At 37.3% G+C, this 26,489-nt stretch overlaps 3 protein-coding genes across 3 annotated transcripts; 2 read left to right on the top strand and 1 right to left on the bottom strand.

Moving 5' to 3' along the window:
* Positions 1 to 1,230: 1,230 nt before the first annotated feature.
* Positions 1,231 to 5,220, top strand: LOC110784092 (pentatricopeptide repeat-containing protein At4g21190). The gene is made up of 5 exons (XM_021988497.2): positions 1,231 to 1,695; positions 1,794 to 1,892; positions 2,988 to 3,131; positions 3,212 to 3,424; positions 4,753 to 5,220. Exons 1-5 carry the CDS (start codon positions 1,528 to 1,530, stop codon positions 5,071 to 5,073), a joined length of 945 nt encoding a protein of 314 aa, XP_021844189.1. The 5' UTR covers positions 1,231 to 1,527; the 3' UTR covers positions 5,074 to 5,220.
* Positions 5,221 to 5,685: 465 nt separating this feature from the next.
* On the bottom strand, positions 5,686 to 13,961 carry LOC110784091 (dnaJ protein ERDJ2A-like). The gene is made up of 11 exons (XM_021988496.2): positions 13,700 to 13,961; positions 12,372 to 12,597; positions 12,160 to 12,255; positions 11,912 to 12,032; positions 11,709 to 11,815; positions 11,361 to 11,578; positions 10,131 to 10,308; positions 9,921 to 10,040; positions 8,761 to 8,847; positions 7,455 to 7,565; positions 5,686 to 6,710 (listed from the first exon to the last, which is right to left on the bottom strand). The coding sequence occupies exons 2-11, from the start codon at positions 12,555 to 12,557 to the stop codon at positions 5,865 to 5,867; spliced, it is 2,070 nt and encodes a 689-aa protein (XP_021844188.1). The 5' UTR covers positions 12,558 to 12,597; positions 13,700 to 13,961; the 3' UTR covers positions 5,686 to 5,864.
* A 1,450-nt stretch (positions 13,962 to 15,411) lies between these two features.
* On the top strand, positions 15,412 to 24,841 carry LOC110784090 (uncharacterized). Its single transcript, XM_021988495.2, has 9 exons — positions 15,412 to 15,895; positions 18,405 to 18,496; positions 18,819 to 18,898; positions 19,397 to 19,438; positions 19,526 to 19,650; positions 20,631 to 20,811; positions 21,875 to 22,053; positions 23,365 to 23,595; positions 24,065 to 24,841. Exons 1-9 carry the CDS (start codon positions 15,486 to 15,488, stop codon positions 24,369 to 24,371), a joined length of 1,647 nt encoding a protein of 548 aa, XP_021844187.1. The 5' UTR covers positions 15,412 to 15,485; the 3' UTR covers positions 24,372 to 24,841.
* Positions 24,842 to 26,489: the final 1,648 nt, after the last annotated feature.

Raw genomic sequence — 26,489 nt, forward strand, 5'->3', positions numbered from 1 at the left:
GATAGTGAAGTGTGCAAAATATCACTCTTTCCTTGCCATTAAAATTTGTTTTTCTATGAAGGATTTTTCTTGGAATATTCTATCTTCTTACCTATAATATACAAAAAATACAAAAAACACTTCATCTTTATAATGTCTATTGCATATTTGTATTTCAGGTTAAATATGCTCCACGATATAATTAACCATATTCGTTTTTTTGTTAGAAATGTGTCATCAAGAGCTTGTTAAAATAAAAAGAGTCATTCAACAATTTTTATGTAATTTTTTATAGGAGGGTAGTTGTGATTTTCTTAGCTATTTTATTTTCATATAAAAGTGAACATGGTTGGAGACAGTGGGTAGAGTATATAGTTACAGTGTTATTACTAGGTATAATTAGTTGAATCATAAAAAATGATGTGTTTATACTATTTTATGACAGATGGAAATGGGAAGAGTTTAGACTATTTTATGTCAAGGTGTGAATATTTACTAGCAAATCAAGTAGAACTAAGAAAGAAAAATCTTCATACAAATAACTGGCATTGAACATTTAAATCACCTCAAAAGTGTAGGGCTGTCTTAATTAGCACTTTGTATAATGTAAGTAGAAAAATGAAAATAACACGTAGCCCCAAAGGAGTAACTCAAAAATGAAAGTGACATGCATTATGCATAATCAAAACCTATATAACATCGATCAATGTGTGATTTTGTCGTACATTTCTAAATTAACACAATATCTATGTGCGATCTTTCTTGAAAAATATTTTATTGAACAACAAGAAACCTAAACCCAAATGACTTGTGTCCATTTTGAAAGTAAATCATCTATTAGTACTAAATCTAATTGGCTTTTAGTGCGAATGAGCCACAAGTACTTCTAAGTCTAATTGGTATAAACAAATGAGTGCATTATTATATCAGTACCATGAGTAAAATACTAATACTAACCGGCAACGACACAATAAAGTTAGGCCGGCCTTGTTCTTTTTGGCTTAATTTCAGTTTCAAGGCTTGTTTTTTTGTTCAATTTAGTTCAGTTCAGAAGCGTTGTGTTTAATTTAGTTCAATTCAGGAGCGTTGAGTTCAATTTAGTTCAATTCAGAAGCGTTGAGTTCAATTTAATTCAGTTCAGAAGCGTTGAGTTTAATTTAATTCAATTCAGTTTAGTTTAGCTCAAAAGAACTTTGCCGACTTGCGCACAAATTTGATTTAGCCAACCCCTCAAACAAAACACAAGAAGGTTGTGCATAGTTTTAGCGCACGTAGCAAATCAGCAAGAAACATTCGAGTTTCCCTGGCCTGTTCTCAAAAGCCCCTCTGCAATTACATATTTACATTATCCAAAGTTCTCAAAAACCCCTCTGCAATTTCTTCTCTTATTCCAGATTTCTCCCTATTAACACCAAAATTTATTGTTTTTCTGTATTTACACTGTATTGTTGTCTTCCTCCTTGCAAAGTTGGAGAATTTCTTCTTCTCCTTCAAAATCCCTCAAATGGGTGATTAAACTGTTGGTTAAATTGTGAATTTTGAGCATAAATGTCGCTGAAACTCACACCCTTCAACAAGGCATACGTTGTAATACCACCAATTTTCAACCCTACTTTCTGTACAAACATGCTTAGTTTGAGATACCCACCTCAAAATATTACCCCTAGTTTGGAATCTATTCATCTTTCCAGAAATTACAGCTCAAGATATGTGGTTGTAAGTTTGCTACTTGTAATTTTGCATTCAAGCTATCGTTTTTACTTCTTATTTTGGTGGAAATTTGATGGGTTTTGTTGGATTTCTTGGTTTGGCAGGTATGTGGGTTAAAAGGTCCTAGACCCAGATATCCTCGGGTATGGAAGACCCAGAAGAAAATTGGGACAATATCCAAATCCAGAAAGCTTGTTGATTGTGTAAGGTTACTTTTCTCTTGTTGTTTTGTTGAATTGCTATTTGCTATTGTCTTAATTTACACAATTATGCCATAACTTTTTGGGATTGTCAATCAATTTGTGTGTCTGTGTTGGGGGTAGGGGTAGGGTGAGCTACAAAGGGAAATGATGTAGACGATATTTGATCCGAGGTCTTAGTACCAATGCACAACACCCACTACTTTAACCAACTAAGCTAGTAGGCATCCACGAGAGGAAGGTATAGTTGATTGTTGATTGAAATTTATGAGTTATTGTGGTTTTGGACTTTACTGTTGCTTCTAAAGATGGCAATTTCATATATGTCTTTCGAGTTTGTAATGGTTTAAGTAGTACCTTGTATTGCTTTTCTTACAAATGTCTACCTATTATTCAACTTTTGTAAAGGATGGTGAGCAACTAGGATAGTAGAGGAAATGTAGTGGTCTCTGAATGATAAGCAATGAGGAAGAATATAGGATGTATATGTGGGATTTAATCCACTATTTTTTTAGCCCATGCCTGTCGTGTGCAGGATTTATCCGGTATTAGATTCAGGAATGAGAATTTGGATTAGGTTCGTATTTAATTCTTCGAATCAAATGTATAATGATAGTAGGATATTGCCCCCTTACTTCCATATTGTGAATAGACACCGCATAACAGTTAATGCAAAATCTGTGATGGGAGTAACTAAAACATCCTCTAAAAATGTGAGGGGGTGCGCCTAGAGCTAGGTTACCTTAATTTTTTTTTTTTTTTTGAATATCCTCTATGGTTATGGGGATATAGGGTGTGGATACGATACATGTAACTGAAATCCTACCCTTGCGAAGTTTCTCAAGTTTGGAGAGACTAACTTTATCTGGTTTGGATGTTTTAGTTTCACATGAAAGAACTTCAGGTCTTAGTAAATCACTTCGGATGAATTAAAACTGACTTTCTTAAAGAGTATCCTGTAATATAACATAACTGATAAAGAAAGCTAGATTTTCTGGAAGTCATAAAAGGGGCTCTTCAACTGGATCATCTCTTTGTTTGTTCTGGTTTTCTACTTTTGCTGCTTTGAAATAATGGTATAAAGTTTATTTACTACAGATAAAGGAATTGTCAAATGTTAAAGAAGAAGTATATGGGGCACTTGATTCGTTCATAGCGTGGGACTTGGAATTTCCTCTCATCACTGTAAAGAAAGCATTGAAGACATTAGAGAATGAAAAGGAATGGAAGAGAATAATTCAGGTAACAAGCAGTATAGAAGATCATTTTGATTAATGTGAGGAAATTTATCATTTGAACAAGCTGATTACTTGTAAATGTAGGTGACCAAATGGATGTTAAGCAAAGGTCAAGGAAGAACAATGGGAAGCTATTTTATGTTAATGAACGCATTAGGGGAGGAGGATAGACTTGAGGAGGCTGAAGAGTTGTGGACGAGATTATTTTCCGAGCATCTGGAAAGCACACCTCGCATGTTCTTTGACAAGATGATTGGGATTTACTATACCAGAGAGATGCATGACAAGATGTTTGATGTAAGTCCTATCCAGCTATCTTGTCTTCCATATACTGTCATTCCATTGCCTCCACCCCCCTTCCCCCCCCCCCCCCCCACACACACACAAAAGATGACCGTGGGCCGGGCCGGCCTGAGCATGAAGTCGTAGGCCCTGGGCCGGGCCTGTGCTGTATTTTTTTAGAAAAAGGACGACAAGGCACGCTAAATTTAGTAAAACTAGGCTTAGGCACGATGGCCCGAACGGGCCCGGCGCGACATCCCGTGGGCCTGGTCCTGTTTTGAACTTTTCATCCCCGTCCGATGCAGAGTGGGCCAGGATGGACCCGACCCGTTAGGCCACGGCACGTGGGCAAGGCCGAAGCCCACAGTCAGCCCGCCCACACCCTGCCACCCAGACCAAGGTTTCCCAAATTTTCTTTGGTAAACAAGGTGGGAAGTTAAGTATTCGGTGTATACATCACCCGGCATCAAGGAACTCCGAATAATAAAAAGCTATCATACCAAATGAGCTGTTCTTTATCCTTGGTAATCACGTGTTATTGCTTGTTGAATGGTATTGCCTACTGTAACAGGAATATATAGGCAAAAACTATCTAGGTTAAATGTGGTTGTAGCTATTGTATATGAAATGCTCATGTAAGTATGTAACTGAGGTTATCTCCAAAAACTATTTGTGATTCTTAGCTTCCAGTATCTTGATTCACTATGCGATGCAGGATTAGAAAAACGGACCAACTGAGTGACTGATGTAAATAACATGTAGTGATGTATACTACTCCATAACAGAGTTATAACACAGGCTATATGTTGATGAATTATTTCCGCTTGCTGGTGATTCTTGTCTAACTCTTCGATTGTGGAGTTAAGGTGCGTATAGAATATACGAAGGATATCCAAAATTGCAATCACTGTTTTGGCATGTAATCTCTTTAAATGTACCTGTTTTATGCAATCCACATGCATGTAGAAAGTGCTAGTGACTAGAGGGATGTAGAAGCTTTTTTTAGTCTCATATTTGGTGGATTGCATAGTTTGGGACCTGAAATTACAAGTCTACCATCTTTTTGCCGCACAGAGTTACTTGTCCAATGAGCATTATTTTAGGAAAACAATGAAGACTTTGATTCCTCGAACAGTTTGATATAGTATAACACAACAGCAACATCACTTAGAGCAATCCTGCAGTTTTGCAATCCTGCAGTTTTGCAGTGTTTGAAACAATTGCACAATGCTTGAATTTCCAGTGTCATGGAATGATACTTGATAGATCTCTTGTTTAAGTGTGCATTGCAGTTCCAGTTTTGTTCATCGATTGTATGAGAGTGTGACTCGTGTTATTTTTAGGTTTTTGCTGATATGGAAGAGTTGGGTCTTCGGCCAACCACTTCAATTGTTAAAAATGTTGGAGCTGTGTTCCGGAAGCTTGGAATGATGGACAAATACGAAAAGCTGAACCAGAAATATCCGCCACCTAAGTGGGAATTTCGGTACATCAAGGGAAAACGTGTCAAAGTTCGAACTAAGCAGTCTGATGACTCCTCTGATGAAAATGATGTTGACGACTTGAATGAGCAAGGAGAGTCTAATGATAGTGACAACGAACATGATGTGCAACCAGATGGATTACAGGATGAAGAGGATAATTCTACCAAATTTATGGAATAGAAGTAGTTAACTGATGTTGTAATATAGTACAGATATCATGTTATATTATGCAGTATGGCTAAATCTGATATAGAAAAGATATGTAGTCTCATAGTGCAAAAATAACTGCACATTTGGAAATGAATGCAGTTTCATACTTTCATATGAGTATCAATTGCCTTCTTTAGTAAATCCGACTCAAAAGGTCTTGCAAACAAATAAACTTATTGTACATCATGATAACTTTTATCCAGTTTTTTTTTTTAACTTTTAACATGTTTTGATTAATTTTTATATTATGAAAATATTTGATGGATAAACATTTTAAAGGGTTAAATGGTTAGCTTTATACATCAATTAGTGATTTTGAAAGAATAATTTTTATTAAAATGAAATATTTTATCACCAAAAAATATACGAAGTATAACTTTTACATTATAACATGATAATTTTTAAACATTTTAAGTTGATTTTTACTCTGATAATATTGTACACCACCTTTGATAAGAATTTCTTTGCTCAACTAGTCAAATGCATTAGCTTATTAGGCGCCTTGCTGGGAAACAAAGGTGCATCCAACTTCCAGCTTTTACCTGGAATCAAAAAGATATATAGAGACCTTCCAAACATGACTTGCAATCCAATAGAAACTTATGTAGTAGTATAAAATTGGTCACTATCAAAAATGTAAAATTCATCAAAGCATCTAAAATTTTGTAATTTTTTTTTGCATTACACTAAAAAGGAAAACCTCTACTTAATATAGAAGTTTTATTATTCTAGTTAAACAAAATTATGAAAAAACTGTGTTTCTACTCATCCTCTGATTCAGTACCTTCTTCTTCAGAACTTGACTGTGTACTCTTCCTATGAACATCACCATTTGCAGTAACCCCCTTCTTTTTTGTTTCCTGATCATCTTTTTCATCCTCACTATACTCACTCTCATAATCCTCATCATATTCTTCATCTTCGACCTCTTCTTCTTCTTCACCGCCATCCTCCATTAACGGCCCCTCTTCTGTAATAACACCACCCCTAGTTCCAGCCCTAGTCCTCTTCAGAATCTTCACCTTCAAACTTGTTTTTGTATCACAACCAATCCAAGAATCACATAAACAGTAACATGTCATACTGTAATTCCCTTCTCCTGATGCCTGAAACTTACCCATAACCAAGCGGGACCCACCTTTTACTTTCGCAACAGCTTCCCTGACAGCTGCACTGATTTCTTTCGCACTTGCACCTGAAACTTCCATCATTTCTTCAATTGCTTTCGAAGCGGTAGTTATAGCCGTAGCCTCGTCCATGAAGTTAACCTTTTGGGAAAACCAGACATTGTTAGAGTTCTGGTCTGCAAGTAGGAACCAGAAGTTTTCATCTTTGTGGTACGGATAGTAAGGGGCGTGAGGAAGAGCACCGATTAAACCATTAGGGCGTTGAAGTTTAACCCAAGCTTGAACTGTAACAATGTCACCTTCTTGTATACCCTCTTCACCTTCGGTTTCACACTTGGCTTCCATGGATAGGGACGGCATTATTTCAAGTACCCTCTCCACATCTTCGACTTCAGTGGCAGAAAAACCAGCTACTTGGGAAAGAAGCTCTGCGCGCTCTTGTTCAGTCATTTCTCGAAGCTCCTCAAAGGACCTCACTTTCTGCAGATATATAGAGTAAAAAGAATGGATCAGGTCTCCATATAATAGCAGCAGAATAAAGAGGTAAATAGTAATAAGAGGTTTGTGTTGCAATTTAAAGGTTTGTAGATAAACCTCACTATTGTTGGAAAAAGTTATAAAACCAAAGGTTACTAAAAAGTAAGTGGTTTGTTTTTGCCATGTATGCAAAACATTTTAATTTTAATTTTTTTTGTTTGGTTTTAAATGAGATGAATGATATAGGGTCCCACATTATAAACCTTTGTATTGGTTTGTCAATTGTTGGTAGAAGGTTCATTACAATCAAGGTTTGTAAAATGATGATGTGGCATGGAAACAAACCTCATTGAAGTTTATTCTATTGCTATTGCCCAAGTTAACAACCTATGTATTGCCTCTTTTGTAATGTATTGAACGATATCTGTGACATGCACCACCCAATCTTCCCACTCACATGCACAAAATACATATTTCACAACTCTTGGTACTACTAAGAAAACGTCTCTATAGAGCCAATTCTTAACACTCGATTTAGTGGATTCTCTACATTAGTCAGGTTAAAAGTTGTGTCCAGCCAACCAGTGCTCACAACTTCTCAGGCTAGATCTATCATTTTCATATCCTAACACATAAAATCTTTGAGAAGTAGGTTATTGAAATTACAGATTTTAAGAGAAGTTAAGATTTCATAAATATTGACAACTACAAACATGATAAAGATATGAACTTGTATGTCCCACAGACCTTGCGTGCAATCTTTTTGGTAACAGCCTCGCTAAAATGTGGCAGCTGCAAAAAAGGTGCAATGCCTTCAGTTGACCCGCCTCCAGCCTTTTTAGCGCTTAAAGGAACAGCCTGCACAAAAGGTTCACCGTGGATAAATCAGAACCCGCATAGTTTTCACAGCACAAAGGAAATAGAACAAAAGGTAACAACGGAACAACACTTGAGAAAAAAAAAGGAAACCTACAGAACAACAGAATTCCGATATCCACAAGAAATGTCAGTCTCCTAACAGATCAACGTACAATGCTCATAACTAGGAATTTGGATGAAAGACAAGTGGCAGTGTATCTTAAATTATATTAAGCTGAGAATTGGAACAAATACAGTCCTCGGTCATGCATTTTTTTTCCCTCAATCAAACTCTATCAAATTATACACTTGGCTTTCTTATGTTCTATCTTCTATGTATGATTAACAGCTGATGCTTATTGCAGACACATTCTCCATCCAGTTTTATTTAGCCACCAGTCCTTATGTGTTTGATAAATTCTCAAAGATTTCGGTTTTCAAAGTAAGGTAGCTAAATTGGCTAGTGTAAACTAGACATATCATTCTACCTTTCAAAACTCATATTGCACCTTCTGCTACTGAATCTCAGAAAAGTACAAAAAGTGTTGCATAATAATTAGGCAGAATCTTGACACAGAAATCTATGTGGTGTGGTTAAGTAGGAGTTTGTGCCTTCTACCATCAAGTGTCAAGACCATGATTTAAAACTTTGTGACCATATCTCAGTGATCTCACTGCCGAGGAGCTATGCATGGTAGGTAGCAAGGGCATGTTTTTATCCCTTGAGCTTTAACCCTTAGCAGGCCCTATCTAGAGTAGGAGGAAATAAATAATATACAAAATATTTTGGCTCAGTATTCAATCTACACATGCTTCGAAATTGGATAATGAGAATATAACATGAGGGAGTGTTGATCCTATGTCCTTGAAGCTTTACTCAGCTCCTGAATTCCATCTATCTGCATCTGTATTCTAAATCCAGATATGCAGACCAGGAGTAACACTTGTACCCAAGCTAGGTCAACAAAGGCCTAGCTCAGAATCAAACATGATCATGACAGAGACCAAAATATAGAAGCAATCAATAGATCGGACGGGTCAGATTAATCAAATTACCACGTATAACACTACCTTGATAGATACTATAATTCGTGCAAGGTTCGAACTATGGCAAGTTAGGTGTGGAAGACTAATACTACTATAACATATTAACATGACATTGAAACAACATCAAAAAGTCTAAGTATTGCAGTACCTGAATCACACACTGAGAAAGCTCGACAACCCCAATTGCCGGCCTAAGCCACCCATGACCTTGAGCCGTGCGTGGTATTAGAGCCATCTGCATCAGAATATGAAATATTAACTAAACAAGAGAAAACATTTGCAGAAACGTAAGAAATATTAACCCAAAAAAGGACTAAATGAGACAGGCATAGCAATCATGAAATATTCAGGATTGTAAATTTGTGATCTGAGCCAGCAATAGATGACAGACATGAGTTTAATCTGGAAAGAAGCAGCTTAGTTGAACATGTATGCATGTATGATCAATCTACTACTCCTTCCATCCTAAAAACTTAGTCCACTTCCAAAATTAGTAAGGAAATCCTTTATAAACTTCATGCCCTGAGCAACTTGATTATTATTGAGTTGGCACTAGATTAAGAACTTTGTAATCACTACCTTAATTGAGCACTCGCATAAATAAGGCTACTTTTATCCCAACCAGTGTTACCTAATTCTCCAATCAGCCCACGAACCGCGAACCGAAAAAGCGAATTACAACATCAAAATGGTATAATTTTGGTCTAATTTAGCAAATTAGGTAGCGAATTGCGAACCCGTACCCAATCTCATACTAGAGAACCAGGTAACACTGATCCCAACTTTGACATTAGTTTTAAATTACCCCCTTCCAAAAGGGGTTTATTAGCATATTGAATTTGGTAGCTTTTTGTACCATTTCTAGAAAGACAATTCTATGTTAAACCAGAATTGAGATAACGAAAGAAAAAGACAACTTTTCTGAACTATTAAATATTTAGAACAAAGTGGGCTCATTAATCAATACTCCCCAGAAAAGTGTAATTTTTACAAGGGTTTAAATATTAGGATGGCAGGAATTCTCTAAAACAACTCCAAGTTTTGCAGTACAAGTCACTTTGTTGCCAAAGTCAAAGGTTACCATCAGCATATATTGGAATCCTTTCTAAGAATGATAGGCCATAGAAAGAAATAAAAGGAGCACTCATCAATGATTCTACGTCATCAATGGTTCAGAAGAATGTAGGCTGTTAATACTCAAATCCTCAGGTTTCAGGATGTTAGTTGTCAAACATATCAATGGTTCATGGCATGCAGTCGCAATTTCATTCGTTAAGTGCTAGAAGAACATTGGAAATTTTATATTACCTTCATCAACTCCTCAAGTAGACGAGGTGCAAGTTCCAGGACACGTTTCAGATCACCATTAAGTGTTGGAGGTAGGTCTGCTGTTTCCCGAGTTAAATGGGCTTGAATCAACAATTGTGTCTACCATAAAAGAAATTTGATATGTAAGCAGTCAACTCTTCATTCTTAAAATTCACACCTAATAATTTGAAAATTAGATACCAAAAGTACCTTAACTAGTGGTGGATGCTGCTTCAAAAATTTAGCTTGCTCTTGTTTTATGTTTTTGCTGTCCAGATTCAACTCACTCCTGACTAACAGCAAGAGTTTGTGAAGTGGTTCATCATCAACTCTCCGGACTGGAATTTCCATGTATTCAGCTGCTTTGATAAACACATCCAAAACTTTGCTGGATAAAAGCACAACATAAACAGAAAATCAAACATAGAAATTCAAGTTCAGAGGTAAGCAATGGTGTTAAGAGTCAGAATCAAATGGTATCTCAACTGGATGGTATGCCGGGGATGGCGAATATCATTTTGAGGGACAGTAAGGCGTAAGTGAAGAATGAAAGTGCCTAGACAAGATTTGACCAGCTAAAGTTTACAAGTCATGACCCTTGATAGGTGTATGTGTATTGGTGGTAAGAAGCAAGCTTTCAAATCCTAGGTCTATGGTTAGGGAGGTTGTGACTCCTCTTACTTCCCCTCCATTCCCTTCTCATCTATAAGACTATAAAATGGTCACTTTGTGTCTTTAGCTTGTGCTTTTTTGCGTACTTTTTGTAACTAAACATCTACCCGTTTTCCCCCGTTTAACCTAAAATTTGTCTCTTCTTCTTCTCACTAACTAGTAACTACTACTAGTACTGGTCTGCTATCACCAGATTCACCCCCACCATCCATCACTATGTTTCTAAGATGTTTTCTCTAATGATTTTTATTATAGAAAAGAAACTATGTGAAGAAAAGAAAAGAAAAGAAAAGAAACTCTCCCCATCCCCAAACCAAAAAAAAAAAAAAAACTAATCTAATAAAACCCACCTGTGAAGAAACTAACTAATCCTTCATATTAATGGCTTTAGAAATGTAAATACAAGTTTTGTTTCAACTTCTTTCCAACAATCTGGTATTAACATGTTGACGCAAATTGCATTTGAAAGCATGCAAACACTCTGGAAATCCATAAAAAAAAAATTGCAGAGCAGAAAGAGTGTTTTTCTTAAGAAAACAACTTTATTGCAAGTTTGTTATGGGCAGTCTTCCTATCAATTAGACTAGCAAGGGATAAAAGTATAAAACTGTGCATGTCGGGAACTTCCAAACCCCCATCTATGGCAAAAATAACATCGGTTTGTGTTGCTAATGCTAAGTTAAGACATGATGTACAAATGAAACAATGGAAGCACTGATAGTAAAAGGTATACTATATAAAACTTTTAAAGACCAGATAAAAGCTTACGTCGGGGCAAGCGATGGTTTCATCAAGTGATAATAAGTCAAAAGAGTCTGATGCATGACATAGTTCCCTGAGTACTTGGATGACCTTGAGAGATAGACAACAGCTATGACCAACGGCAACAAGATACAGATTCCAACAATCCAAATTAACAGTATCCCGCCAGATGCACCTTCAATATTTAATAGGAACTGGGGGAGAGCAATTCCCATTTGGAATCCCTGCCGACATTCAAGACAATAACTGCAGTGAGATGCTCAATATATACCTGGCTGACTGGCGGAGAAAGACATGATCTCACAAAATTGATGATAAAAACAACATACTTTTAAACAGAATAAGAGAATGTACCTGTCTCCCATCTGGATGACCATACTTTTCATAATTCTCGCGGGAAATGGGATCAGTCAAGGCCTGGTAAGCTTTTGAAATAAACTCCACAAAATACTTGTTAGCCTCTGCAAAGAAAACAAAATACACCAGCACGTTAGGAATTGGTAGGCAAATACATCAACAAGAAAAAGTAAAGTAGCATCTGCACAAACAGCATCTACCAGGATCTGGATTTTTATCAGGATGGTACAGAATGGAAAGTTTCCTATAAGCCTTTTTAATTTCTGAATCAGAAGCTCCAGGTTCCAACCCAAGAATGTTGAATGGCTCAAACACTTGAACCTGAATACCAAGCAAAAGACAGTAAATTTAGGGGAAACCTGTTTCACGATAAAAAAAGTTCAGCACCCATAGGGAGATCTCTATTTTAGCCGAACAATCAATAGATTCCTCTTGCAAATATACATACCTCAGCGCTCATATTCTTTATGTAATAAATCAAGAAGGCCATAATGACCCACAGCAACACAAGTGTCATGTTACTACAAGTGGAGAAGTTTGAAACCTGCACATCATGAACAAAATCAAGCAAATGATTTAATGAACAGCAAGTAAAATAAAAAACTGAAATAGCAACAACAATATATTATGGACAAACACAGTGATCACAAAGACACAAACCCTTTTGAATAGTGATTTATGGTATTTTCCAGAGCGGGAGCATACGGCACATTGACAATGTAAGCTTTTCGCCTTCTTCTTTGCAAAACGACACAGTTTTGAAATTGTATAAGGCACTAAAGGGAGTGCCATCATAGTCAAAATAAATATAGGAAACAGTGAACTATTCTCTTCCGAAGCTGCCATCTCTACTTGATAAGAGGAAACTTATATGAAACCCTTATCCCTGCAAAAACGTATACAAATAAAAATCTATCATTTAAACTGAAGCACCAGCAAAGATTATAAATGAATACAACACCAAAAGACCGATCAAAAGTAACAGAAAGAGTATGTATGTAGTAACAAGGACTGCTGCCTCAATAGCTTATTTTGCAAACCAAAATGCTAACACAATGCCACTGCTGATTCTGGATCCGCCACTGGCCGTAATGAAGCTACTATGAGCCTCACTCGGAAACAATGGCCAACATATGACTTGGATGAGTAATTGAATACTCTCTTCGTCCCTAAAAGATAGCCCCACACCGTCTCCAAGACACGACTTAAAACGTAAATATCTCTAATTCTTCAAACGTAAAAATTATAAAACATTGATATTCCCAAATTATATATATTGAAACGATCTAACAAGACCCACGTGACTATATTATTTCTCATAGGCTAATGAGAATTCATGGTCAAACTTTTCAAAGTGTAACCCAACACTTTTGCAATGGGGCAATCTTTTAGGGACGGAGGAAGTACATCTAAAATTATGGGAGCCCAACTCCCAGCTTCAACTCTATATAGTCTACTCAGTGGGTTTTTTTTACCAGGACACTAATCTGTTTATGATCGAGGAGACAACCGATAATTATTCTAGTATCAATCAACATTACCAATAGCAAGGGTTTATCACAAAGCTAAAACAAGAGTTTACCACAAACAGCTGAAACAAGAGTTAATCACAATCAGCTAACATCATGATATAGACAGAAACAAATTCACAACAAGAGAAATCTGCACATTTTAAGATGCAATAACAATTGGAACAGCGATTAAACACGAATTACACCCCTCCTCAAACAGATATTTGAGCTGTTAGTTGAAATTTGATTTCAAAACCATTGAATCAAGAGGAATCTTATAAAATGAATTCAACAAACCCATTTTTCATGAGAAATTTCTACAGAATTCCAAATCTTACAATTTCACATTTCCAAACACTTAGAGATCTGAAATCTCAACCTCAAATCAAAATCCCCCACTCCCCCAACAAATTTCTAGAGCTCAGAAGTCAACGGTGTGAGAATTGACTCAAAGAAACAAAGTAACAGAACATTTACCTACGATGGATTGAATCGTTTCTCGGTATCTCCGATTCGGAGTTCGTTTGATTTTCTGGGGAAGCTTGAATTTGGTCGGAATCCTTTCCTCTTGTTCGATGAAGAAGAAGATTGTGTGTGATGATTTTGAGATGGGGAAATGGGAATCGGAATGGATTGGGAGCAATTTATTGCTTCCAATTCCGATTGTGTTCGTACTACTAGTCGTAGTCCGCACTCCGCAGCGTCAAATGTTGATTTGGAGAAATTGCACCCTAATCATATCTTCACAAATCGCAACATTAAAAATAAAAAATAAAAAATAAAAAATAATGATGTAGGCGAGATTGTATATCGTGTCTTAATTTCTACTCTGTACTTGTAACTTAAGATTTTGACAAAATTAGCTATACTACTATACGAGTACTATATTTGGAGTATAAAGCGAAGTACGTAGTAGTACACAAAAATGATTTTGACACACTCATTGTCGATACAGTTTTTTGTGCTCTACTCACAAGATGGCGTGCCAAAATCAATTTTCATTATGGAAATGGAGGATGGAAATGGGAGTTTCAATCTCATTTTCTACGTACTTCCATGTTTGTTATGTGGGATTCAGATTATAAAATGGGATTGGAAATAAAAACTTGTATTTTACATGAAAATAATACCTAGGGGGATGGTATTATTGGATGGGAATTGATATGGGATAAAAAGACTAAATTGTCATTAATTGGATAGGAGATGGAGATGGAGATGGAGAGTTGCTGATAAGGGTAACTTTGTAAATTTCATATTTTATTCCTTACATAAATTCACATCAACCACCAAACACCACAATGGTCATATTTTCATGAATTCCCAACAATCAACGTTAACGTTTTAAGACAAGATGCAATGATGTCACGGATTCACGGTGATATTGACACCAAAAAATATGGATCCACGAAGATCTCAGTTAGTAGTTCTCACGTATTTTTTTTTTGTTATTTTAAATAACAATTATGAAATAGTATGTGTTGTCACATAAACTTATCCATTTCTGATTTCTCTAATATAATACTTTGTGTTTAAGTTATCTTTCTTGTAACAAAGTAGTGCATATTTTTCATTTCGTATAAGGTAAGGAGAATAATCCTGACTAAACCTCAACCCTCACAGTTTTTTTGGTCCAGTATGCGCGGGTCATGAACTTAGGAGTATGGGGGAATGTAAGAAAAAGCTACCATCAAGCACCCTCACTTGGTGGGTCGAACCCTATACCTCTAAGATCTAATGTAAAACTCTTACCAAATAAGTCAATCATTGACTCCTTGTTTGGCAGTATACTCCACGTTTTATATTAAAATCCACAATTCAATTGTGTAAAAGAAAATTACCACATAAAATAAACCTTGAGTTTTTGTTCGTCTAATTAACCAATCTTCTTATAGGACAAATTGCTAATCAATCTGCAATTTCAATATGCTTCTGTAAGATCTCTACAACTCCTAAAAGAAAGTCTCTAATAGCAATAACTCGTGTCTTTCACTCTTCCCTCATCATCATGTTTCCATTGATTGAGCGGTAAAATGTCAATAGTATCATGTATAATTCATGTCATGTTGAGTCAACTCTTATCCGATTCATTTTATTCTGGGTCAACTTTTGTCCGATTCGTCTCATTTTGGGTCAACTTTGGCCCTCTTTTAGCAATGGCTCATATTTTTCACTCTTCCTCCTTCCTCCTCGCCTTAAGTTTTGTATACATCATCATTTCCCCACCTTCATCATCTTCTTCATGTAAAACCCTTATCTCTCCTCCATGGCACCAACAACACCAACAGAATCCCAGAAACACAACCACCACAACTTCATCACCACCTTCATCCAATCAACAGCTTCCAACTTCTCCTCTCTCGTTTCCCACAAACCCAAAACGACGCACTCCATACCCATCATATCCACACCCTCTAACGTCTTTCTCCCACTTCCACTCCCTCTCCCCTTCTCCGACTCCACTCACCATGACTCGCCACCCTCCTCCTCCCCGAGTTCGACCCATCGGACTGAACCCGGGTCGAGTTTCCCGTCGATGGTTAGAATCGGTGGGTTGAAGTCCGCAGGAAGTGGTGGGCCCGCTTTTGTTGGGCAGGTATTCAGTATGTGTGACATCACTGGAACTGGGCTTATGGCTGTTTCTACTCAATTTGATATCCCCTTCATTTCTAAGAGGTGAAATTGAACTGTTCTTGTTGTTTTGATTAATTATTTGTATGTCACATTGATACTTGTTGATAATTGAGATCAATTTTAGCTCCATGTTGGTTTAATGCGCATTTTGTTGTTCTTGAATCTTGATGAGTGAGTTTTGGATGCGATTATAATTGAGATAGGTCATTTCGGAAGTAGGTTATAGTCATATAATACCTTAACGGGGCGTTTGATATGTGGGAATGGGAGTTTGGGGATTAGTCGTGTATATTATTCGGAATTATAGTCACTTATATTATCTGAATGCGCTTATAGTTGTTGACATAGGTAATTTCGGAGTTAGATTACAGTTGTATACTACCGAGTTTTGAAATAATGGTCAAGTTTATCACTTGGATGAGCTTGTAATTGACACAGGTAATTTCGGAGATAGGTTGTAGACTTGTAGTACGGTGTAGTATAATGCCGAGTCTTGAAATAGCAGCCGCGTGATTATTTAGACTGCTATTTTATGTAGAGTGCATGGTGGATCATGTTCAAATGAAATGAATGAGGGAGAAACAGTTGTCGGGAAGCAACTATTACCAAAGGGTTTTCCACTGAGTATACTTTAAATTGTTAAGAATTCGATGGGTTGGGACGATTTGACACTTAATTATTGATGGAGGGAGTATGAATGAGTCAAAATGTGACTTGGAGGTTGCATACTTGCATGCCAAAATGTTAAGGTGTTCCACAATAGGTATCAATAATTGTCAGTGTAGAAGATGGTACTGATTATTAAGGAATGATGTTAGCCTGTTAGGGTGTGGAGTTGGGAGTGAGACATGACATGATAACAAGGTTGGTAGCAGTGTTACCTAATACACCAACACACGTACTTGTACCGTGGAACACTTTTGGGCTAATGTAACATAATTAGGTAGCAATTGCATTTGCCTACCCGTTAGTAGGGATATAATGTAGAGCTGTGTGTAAAGAGTTGTGTTATGTGGGGAAGTGTTTCATACTAGTAATAGGTTGTGGATACTATGCAATTGTGGTTGGAACCTAAAGTTGTTGCATTTTGTCAGGTTGTCATATGCTGAAGGAATCCATAGTCCCGTGAGTGCCTTCTTGAGTTCTTGATCCTTTGTTAGTATTCTACCTTTGTGGTTGTATGTTCATGTGAAAGCTTAGAGCTGGATATTGCCTTGTTGAAGAATTGTTGGCTTGGTCTGATGGTACAAGAGTTTGGATGTTTTTTTCAATACTGTTCTTGACCTACTTGTTTCAGAACTGTGTTAGTGTTTAGATTTGAGACTGCACGACTAGAAAATCGTGATAGTATTAATATAAAGTTGCAGTCGTCCATGTTTGCAGTTACTCTACGAGTCTCTGTTGCATAGCCGCGAATGAGCATATCTTGGCACAAGTATTAGCTGTGCGTCAGTACATATTTGGGAATTGTTATTCCATGTCTCAAGGAGTTCAGTACACGTAGGCATCTGGCTGTATTTGATTTAATGGTCACTGAACCATAGAACTAGTGCTGTAGGTATTTTTGTTATGTATGTTGGTTACAGTTTGTAAATGCCACTGCATTAGATTGGTCATTTTTCTCCTCTCCTCTCCTTCCCTGCTAACATTGCTTTTCTTCATCTTCTTCCGATCCACTATTGGTCACCAACATATTCCACCTTACCCTCAGGGGTGATCGCTGTGCTCGCAACATGACACCGCTTTCTCTAATTTGCAATCTGAATTCATTGTTAGACCTTGTCATTGGGTGTCTGGGTACCCAAATTCAACTTTAGAGCCTTGATAGCTGAATTAGATTGTCTAATGATCAGAAGTAACAATGGTTGTGATGGATTGCAAAACATGAATTCTGAAAATTTTGACCTGTTGGGTTCTCTCCCTTTCTGGATCACAGTTATGATTGGAGATAGTGGTGTGTTGTTTATGATGGTCATAACTGGAATGGTAGTCAGGAAAAAGGGTCGTCGGAGGAATGGACCTGTGGTTTCTATTTGGGTATTTTACTGCAAGTGGTAGTTTTGCGGTTACGGTTGCTGGTAGTTGTGGTGATTTTGGCCTTTTAGGTTAGGGAGGTGTGATGATGATCTTTTGAGGTTGCATACATAGGTTCATGGTTTATTAAAGGCAGAGGTACATGTCTGGGGTGGATAGGGGAGTGAAAAAGACCTAATTCTGTAAGTGATTAAGCCAATGTAGTGAAAGGGAATCCAGAAAAAATTCAAACCAAACACCCACACAAATGAAATGAAATGAAATGAAATAAGTGTATCCCTTCCCTCTGTTAAAGATCCCAAACTAAACAGTCCCAGTTGGGAATGGGTGGGTGGGATGAAGGAATGGCGAAACATTCAGTCAGATCAAAGAGCTTTAGCGTGAGATTGGAGATTGGGGATGATGTGGAAGTCTAGTAACTAGTCCTTGTTGTTATGTACGACATCTGTCATGATAGTAAATTTCCCCCCTTAATTTTGTGATAACTAATAGCCTGGTTTACTCTGTGGATCTGTAGAACACCAGAGTGGATTAAGAAGATGTTTTCGGCAATTATGAAGAATGATTCAGGTCCTGTCTTCCGTTTTTTCATGGATCTTGGTGATGCAGGTATGTTGTACATCTATCTAGTCAAATGCATCTTACCTGTTTGTTTGCATGCTACTTTCTATTTAACCCTCGGGGTTAATTATATGGAACCCCCCTTGGTTTTCTGTGTGTACAATGTGATGTTTGATGATGCATACTTTTTATGTAAAATCTTCTCTGTTTTTCAGTAGCACTATTATTATGAGTATATTTTTTCTTCTTTAAAGATGGATCCTTAGTTGGTTTTAACATTGCAAAGTGTGTTGCGTACATTATAGTTTTTCTATGTTTACTTTACAGTGGCTGAAAAAGTACCTCTTGCTAATTACTTTCCTTTTCTTAGTTTCCTACGTCAGAAGGCTGAATATTCCTAGTGGCGTTGTGGGTGCTTGTCGACTTGATTTAGCATATGAGCATTTTAAGGTATGTTGATCACCTGCCATCTGTTCATGCTGAGTTCCCAGTTAGGCGAGTTAGGTTGCAGAATGTGATGCATATTGTTTTATCTGTCGGTGTAGAATTGTAGATTTGGTTGGTAGTTTCATATTCACCCATCCAAGATTGCTTGTGGTCCCATGATGCGTCTTTATCTTATTTATACAGTCACTCCGTTTCACAATACTTGCATTGTTTTAATTTCCCCTCAAAGAAGAGGAAAAAAAACTATCAGTAAAATTTACAAAATAAGTATTTTGAAAATAATACATTAAAACTAACCCAAAAACACTTTAAATTTAATGTATTACGGAGATTTAAAAATTGCAGACAAGGCTAATAAATGAATAATGCAAAAAGTCAAAACAGTTGAAGTATTGTGAAACGGAAGTAGTATAAGCAGCATTGTGTGTGCACACACTTTGTTTACTTGCTTGCAAATCGCTCTTTTTGTTCTAAATTACTGATATACTCTTTTATGTGCAGGAAAAACCTTATAATTTCCAGTTCGTTCCAAATTCAAAGCAGGTGAAAGCATTGTTTGACTTAGGGTTGGAATTATCAACTCAAGACAAGTTTCATGAAGACTTTCTTTGATAATCTTGCTTCTTGCAGGTGAAAGCAGCTAGCAAGCTTCTAAAGGAAGACAAGAAAACTGGTGGGGGAAGGATTGATGGTGTTCCTGTTTTCTCAGCTCAGAATTTAGATATTGCAATAGCAACTCCTGAAGGAATTAAGTGGTATGCTCTCCTATCATTGAGTATATTACTTGAAACGGTTTTTTCTTTTTGATGTGTTTATTTCCTCAAGTCAACCCGGAAATGTGGAAAGACTGTCCATAAGTTGCTAAAAACACGGTATCCAATCTGAAATATGAAATGCTTTGGAGATGACACGGGACAAAAGGTAATTCTACTAGGTGGGGGTTTAGTTTTCAAAGCTTCAGGTATTTATTAGACAACATCTCTTCACCATTGAAGTCTAGACTGAAGAAGATTAGTTGTTATAACAAACAAAATCATTTTGGAAATGTGCTCAAATTTCTAGGAAATAAACCTAGGCAATTACTGTTTGGGGGGAGTGATAGAAAAGTTTGATAAGTGAAAAAGAATTGTTTAGAATTTCTTGTTCATTTGTTTAAGTGGGGTTAGGACAGAAACCAAAAATGGGTTTCTAGGTAGTATTAGTGATTGCATTACAGTTTTCTAGGTAGTATTAGTGATTGAATAAAAAGGTAGTAAGCGACATAGAGGGTATTTTGCTAGGTAGTAATTGGCATCCATAGAGTTTATTTGTTTCACATTGTAGTTTTCACTGACTTGCTTTTTTTCAGCAAATAATAATAATAATTGCGTATCATTGGACTACCAGAAAATGGAAGAAAATACGATTTAATAATATTGCTTTGTATTTTTGGATTGGGGGATCGTAGATATTACAATGCAAAGGATGGGATCATGGGATGTATGACTTGGAAAAAAGTGTACATGAATAGATAGGAACATCTATTGTATATGAATGCGATAAGGGGATATAATGAACTCTAAAAAGCTTCGGCCGATGTAGTGATGGAGATTTGGCAGCCTCTCTTTCACCGTCCCTGTTCTCCCTTTCCCCCCTGAGATGGGATATATTATGTCATTTTGGATTTTAATGTCTTTTTTTTGAGATGAAGTTTATTGGAATATGTTGATGTAAAAGCAAAATCTTTTGCTACCAGGTACACTCCTTATTTTTTTGATAAAAACATTCTGGATAACATTTTAGAGGAATCGGTTGATCAGCATTTCAATTCTTTGATTCAAAGCCGTCATGTGCAACGGCGAGGTGATGTTGTTGATGATAACTTTGCAGCAGAAATCATTGAGGAGAGTGCCGACAGCATATGGGAGCCCGGAGAGGTGAGTAGATAAATGTGTTCTGTTTTAGAGGACAGCTTGTCCTCTTGCTTGTCCTCCTTTTTCTGAGTTGTTAATATGATCCTTTTATCATAGAACAAACAGACAATACTTGAAACAAGGTCAGAAGAAGTTTTGGTAGTAATGTACTAATGGTATGTTTAATTGTTTGCACAATAACTTCCCAACTTAATGCCTCGACAAAAGTGGTGAAGTTCTGTAAAAGGACAAGCAATGGCCTATGTGTTTATTTTATTTACTGATGTACATCTTCCTCCATTGTATTATTGATTCCTTGTAATTTCGTATGTGGATATAGAAATACTTATAATACATCTTGCTGTCAAAAGAGGGTGAGAAATTAGAAACTTGAAGAATACTGTGTGGACCTTGCTACTTTTGTCTAAAATTCAAGTTGTAGGGAGGGAAGCAACAAGGAATACGTTTTGACTAAATATACTGATGTAGTCCAAAATTGCTTTGCATATTCACTTCGGGAGTGGGGAACAAAAGGAGTGGTCACTGGTCAGTTTGTTTTGTAATTTCTCTCATTCATTTTTTTAATATTTTGGGACAGCTGTTGTATTTTTGAGAAAGTTTTAGTATATTTTGGGACAACCGAGTTCAGTATTTTCCATCCTCTTTGGGATGGAGGAAGCACATCTTATTAAGAGGATAAATGGAAAACAGATTTGTAGATTGAAGGAATTTAATAGAAATGACAGTTATCTAGGCAAGTCTGTGAACAGGAGTTGCAGGACTCACCTGTTGATAAATTAATAATAATCCAGGATTAATGTATTGAAAATTTGAGATTTAATTATGTGGAGCATGTGAAAAGTGAAAACCACTGTAGTACATTCACACCTTCACGGCATGGCCTGAAAGAAGAACAAGCTAAAAGCCTAAAAGAGTGACTTGTAAACTGACACTTGTTTCAAGGACAAATGGGAATCCAACACCCTATCCGGCGATCCCTATTCCCTAATACTGACACCTCTCTGAGATTCTTATATTCTTGATATTTTCTTTTTCCTTCCGAGTTCTAAAAGCTTTTCATTAATAGGTTCAGGACTTGATGGATGAGATGGGCCAGTCTGGAATACCTTTAAGCGTCATATCAAAGGCTGCCGAAATGCAACTTTCATATGCTGTTGACAGAATGCTGCTGGGAAATAGGTGGTTGAGGAAAGCCACTGGGATTCAGCCACAATTTCCATATATGGTTGACTCCTTTGAGAGGAGGTATATTTCATGATGCTTCTGATGTCCCTTTATCCTCCTCCGGGGTAGCTTGTTGTTATGTGTAAATGATTGAATGCATGCTTCATTACCAACCTTGTACATGTTTGATAAGAGGGGAAAGAAATGAAAAGAAAGGGGAGAGAAGAAATAGAGTGCCTTCGGTCCTACATTGTTCCCGTCATGTATGATTCACCTTTTTGTTGCTTACCAACACACAAGCACCATCTCCCTAAATTTGTGGCCACTGTCGCCCACTGATACATATGCTGCCCGACTAGCAATTGGTGGCCACTGTCGCCCACTGATACATATGCTGCCCGACTAGCAATTGGTGGCCACTGTCGCCCACTGATTAGTGGTGAAATTTTCCCACAAACCATCCTTGTTTAAATTCTTACATAGTGAGCAAATGAATTTATTCCTCCCCGCCCTCTGCTATTATTATTGCTGCTTTTTTCCTCTTTTTTTGGACACTCTTGGTTACTACTCACAAATTAATTCCACGGTATTAATTTCTCTGTCAAAGAAGAAGTCGGCACAACTATACGTTCTAAACCAGCTATGGATAAGTGTTTAGGTTGAACTTAGATATCCAAAGCTCTTTTACCATATCAACCACCAAATTATCTCCTCTTCAAAGATATATCAAAGCCTACTTCGACTTTGATCAATCGTGGTCATACACTTTTCTATCTCGTAACAGTTCGCGTGTGATCCACACGATTTCACTTATTCGATGGTTGTTTAATAAAGTATCTTGGTTCAGAAAAGGAAATCACTGAGATGTCGGGAATCGGGATACAATTATACCAACTCATGTGAAGTTGTGAACCCTTTTCTGTGTTTGGATTTAGTCTGTGGGTACACTGCATAATATCTGTGAACATTGGACATCATAAATACACCACCACCTGCAATTCTCCCCACTTAATGAGGAAATTTGCTCTTCAAAAACCTGGATATATGTGTCTTCAGATTTTACTTGAAAGAGATTTACTTCAGTTTTGGTTGTGCAACTGTGCAAAGCAACATTTGAGTTTATTTGACTGATTGTGAATGTAGATAGGTTTTGAGCCTAACCACGCTGACTCTGTTAGGATTTAGGAAGCTGTTGGTATGTTGGATGATTCACTCTAAAAAGCTCCAAACTAAGATTTATGTGCTGTAAATCTTTTTTCTAACAATATCCTGTAAACTGGTGGAAGTGGGTTGTAGGAAGAAAGGAAATTAGACAGGTATTGGAAGTGGCTTCTCTTGAATTGTTTTTTTCCCTGGTGCTTAAATTATGTATGCTTATTCATTTGGATGCAGGACTGCTGTTTCACGGTCAAAAGCATTTAAGATAGCCCCTTGTTCTACAAACTCAGATAGGGAAAGCCTAAATGAACTGCCAGAGCATTCAGCTTCTGCAAATCTAGGACCAGAAAGTAAAGATGAAGCTACTGTTGTAGAGCAAGCCGATTTCCGTTCTTCAAAGAGAGACTGGCCAAGACTACCTTGGTTGAAACCTGAATGTGAACCCAAAAAAGAGGCTGATTCAAGGTTCTTAACTCTTCCTTCTGCTGGTGCAAAATAGCAACAAACTCTTATAGATGAGACTTAGGCTCCGTTTGGTTTGATGTAAAACGTTTTCAGTGCAAAATGATTTTTCATGGAAAACATTTTCCAAGGGAAAACAAAATTCCAAACTAGTTTTCCTTTGTTTGGTTCCTTAAACGAAAATGAGAGAAGATGGTGAAAGACGGAGGGGAAGAAGGGACAGGGAGGTAAGGAGGAAAGGTGGAAAAGTGGTTCCCTTCCTTTTAAATGGAAAAGATTTTTCGACCTTTGAGAGTTTTGAAAAATCGTTTTCCATCCCTTGTCAAACCAAACAACGTAAAATGATTGAAAAGTGGAAAATCGTTTTCCATGAAAACGTTTTACACCCTACTAAACGGAGCCTTAAACTCTAAATCATGTGGCCCAAATGCATCCATGACACTTCTTATCTGACAATCTCTTATTTCTTCAGCTTTGTAGATTCATCTGGCGGTTATATGAAGGAAGAACTTCAAAATAGTCCACTTCTCCCAAGGATTACTATGGTTGGTGTTGCGACAACTGAGCCAGGACAAATGAGCAAAGCCTCTATAAAGAAAACTATGGAAGATTTCAGCAAGGAGTTGGAACAAGAAGGCCGTGAAAAATCAGCCTCCAAGACCTCGGGAAAGTGTTTCAATGAAGATAGAGATCCCCTTTTTGTAGCAAACGTAGGGGATTATTACTCGAACATGGGTAAGTCAAGCTCACCTCGGTGGCTACGTGGTGTTCACAGTTGAAACCCTACTCTTTAAAGGTATATGGTTTTTTTTAGCTGTAAATCATGTATTTGGGATGATATGAATCGTTACATGCAAGCCATAAATGGAGTTTTTGTTTGACGGGCCATTACAATGAAGGTCGAGAATGAAGGTCTGCAAAACCGGACTTTAAAGGCAGTTGTAAAGAAACTTATCAGAGAAATTGTTCAGAAACTGCTATTATTGGAGAAGTTGTTAAAGAGATAGCTATAGTGTTAGGGATTATTGTACTATGTGTAATAGGATACTTATTGCTGTACAAGGAAGTTTAGGATGTACGAGTAAATGTACGAGTAATTACTCGGTTGTATAATAAGGTATGATCTTTTTGTTCATTCTTGGTTTTTAAGCTGAAATACAAGTGACTGTACGGCATATACCCATCTTTCTCCCTTATTTTGGGGTTGAGGGATGTGAATTTTAAGAAAGTTTCTGAATTCTTATTGTCAGATTTCATATTGTCTTTGTCTTTCCCATTGTTGGTTTGGTGGAGTAGGTTTATATGTTGCAGTTTTGGTGAGCTTGAACTAGGGCTGATAGATATTTCTTCGGAATGTACGTTACATTGGGGGTTTATGGTGTTCTCTTTGCAGGATGAAACCTGAATTTATTTGATCTTATTTGACTTAATTAACTTGTGTGAATTTTTGGAACTGATTAAACCTGATAGGACCTTGTCAAGTCGCAGAGTGCCACTACAACTTAGGATAGCACCATGACTAAAGATGGTTGTGGATCGGGTCGGCACAAGGTCCGGCCCGACCCAACCTGGCATGAAAAAATTACGGCCGACACATGCACGAAATCGTGGGCCCTGTGCAGGGATTGAGCTGTATTTTTTTTTGAAAAAAGTACGGCATGACTCGATCCGGTACGACAAAACACGCTAATTAAATTGGTAAAATTAAGCTTAGGTATGACAACCTGTGGGTTTGGGTGGGCTTGGCCCATGTTTTGAACTTTTTGGCCCGCTCAAAGTAGACCGGGTTTGGCATGGGTCAAGACTGTTTAGGCCCACAACCCGTGGGCTCGGCCCGAAGCCCAACCCACGAGCATCTTTAACCACGAGGTCCATGACCAAGATAAACCCCCACCACCATCAACATTTATACTCGCCGACCCTTCACCACCACAACCGTCAACACCACTCTCTTCTCGACGTGTTTACAACCTCTTGCCTACCGAAACCATCCACCCTCGGGACGGAAGAGGGAGGAAAGTGTCTAAGAAGTCATGAGAAATTCTCTAAGGGTGGTTGTTTTTATCTTGCAAGTTGTATGTAACTTGAACTAAAACACCGTCCAAGAGTTAGTTGTATGACTTGTATCTATCAAACCATCATTCAAAAAAAGTAGTGGGATAATGTTGAATCATTTGATAGCTCATTAGCTCCCCTTGTTATCTCCCAAGTCCTACCCCAGTTAAAAGGGGGGAGATAGTAGATAGCCTAAAAGGCCAAAATAGACGGAAGACACTAGTTGATTTTACTGCACTTCTCATATTCGTTTTTATCTAGTCACACTCGCAGGCGCTAAACCAAAAATTATATAGCACGGAGGGAAAAATTCCATCCTTTTACATATAAGAACTTCCAACTTTCAAGGTAAAATTACTACTTGAGTTCTATTAAACTCTTGTTTTATAATGCATATTTAATTTTTAAACATATCATTAAAGGTTACAACCCCGCCAACCCCTTAATTCTGACCCTGCGCACTCCTTTTAAACATTTTTTTTTTTGCCAAACCTATTATATTTAACGTTATATCACGGGATCCATTGTTGTTTTTGTACTTGGTTTGACAATACATGTACCATGTACCCGAACCACAACGGAGTTTGTGTACGGTGTACCCTATCAGTGCGCACTTTACGTGCGCATGTATTTTGCAACTGATGGCGAGGGATCGCCATTTTGGCACTCATAGGTGCATCTAATTACATGGTCCACTGCAATTGACAAGTATAAACAAGAGTTAAAAGAGGATTGAACTTATTAGAATACATTTTAGGCATTCAATGGCTCAAATAGTCAAATGTGATGAGAATCGAGTGAAAAGGAAAGTTTGAAGAGATTAAAGTTTATGATGTAGTCTA

The sequence above is a fragment of the Spinacia oleracea genome, chromosome 3 (genome assembly GCF_020520425.1).
Source record: "Spinacia oleracea cultivar Varoflay chromosome 3, BTI_SOV_V1, whole genome shotgun sequence".
Lineage (NCBI taxonomy): Eukaryota > Viridiplantae > Streptophyta > Magnoliopsida > Caryophyllales > Amaranthaceae > Spinacia > Spinacia oleracea.

Bases quoted from the DNA above. Each gene is read 5' to 3' on its own strand.
- LOC110784092 (XM_021988497.2), top strand. From the start codon at position 1,528: ATGTCGCTGAAACTCACACCCTTCAACAAGGCATACGTTGTAATACCA. The intron at 1,893-2,987 runs GTAAGGTTACTT...TATTTACTACAG, and splicing joins CCAGAAAGCTTGTTGATTGT to ATAAAGGAATTGTCAAATGT. The intron at 3,132-3,211 runs GTAACAAGCAGT...TTGTAAATGTAG, and splicing joins AATGGAAGAGAATAATTCAG to GTGACCAAATGGATGTTAAG.
- LOC110784090 (XM_021988495.2), top strand. From the start codon at position 15,486: ATGGCACCAACAACACCAACAGAATCCCAGAAACACAACCACCACAAC. The intron at 18,497-18,818 runs GTATGTTGTACA...TCCTTTTCTTAG, and splicing joins CATGGATCTTGGTGATGCAG to TTTCCTACGTCAGAAGGCTG. The intron at 22,054-23,364 runs GTATATTTCATG...ATTTGGATGCAG, and splicing joins GTTGACTCCTTTGAGAGGAG to GACTGCTGTTTCACGGTCAA.
- LOC110784091 (XM_021988496.2), bottom strand. From the start codon at position 12,557: ATGGCAGCTTCGGAAGAGAATAGTTCACTGTTTCCTATATTTATTTTG. The intron at 12,033-12,159 runs GTATGTATATTT...CTTGGTATTCAG, and splicing joins TAAAGAATATGAGCGCTGAG to GTTCAAGTGTTTGAGCCATT. The intron at 8,848-9,920 runs GTAATATAAAAT...ATTCTGATGCAG, and splicing joins TACTTGAGGAGTTGATGAAG to ATGGCTCTAATACCACGCAC.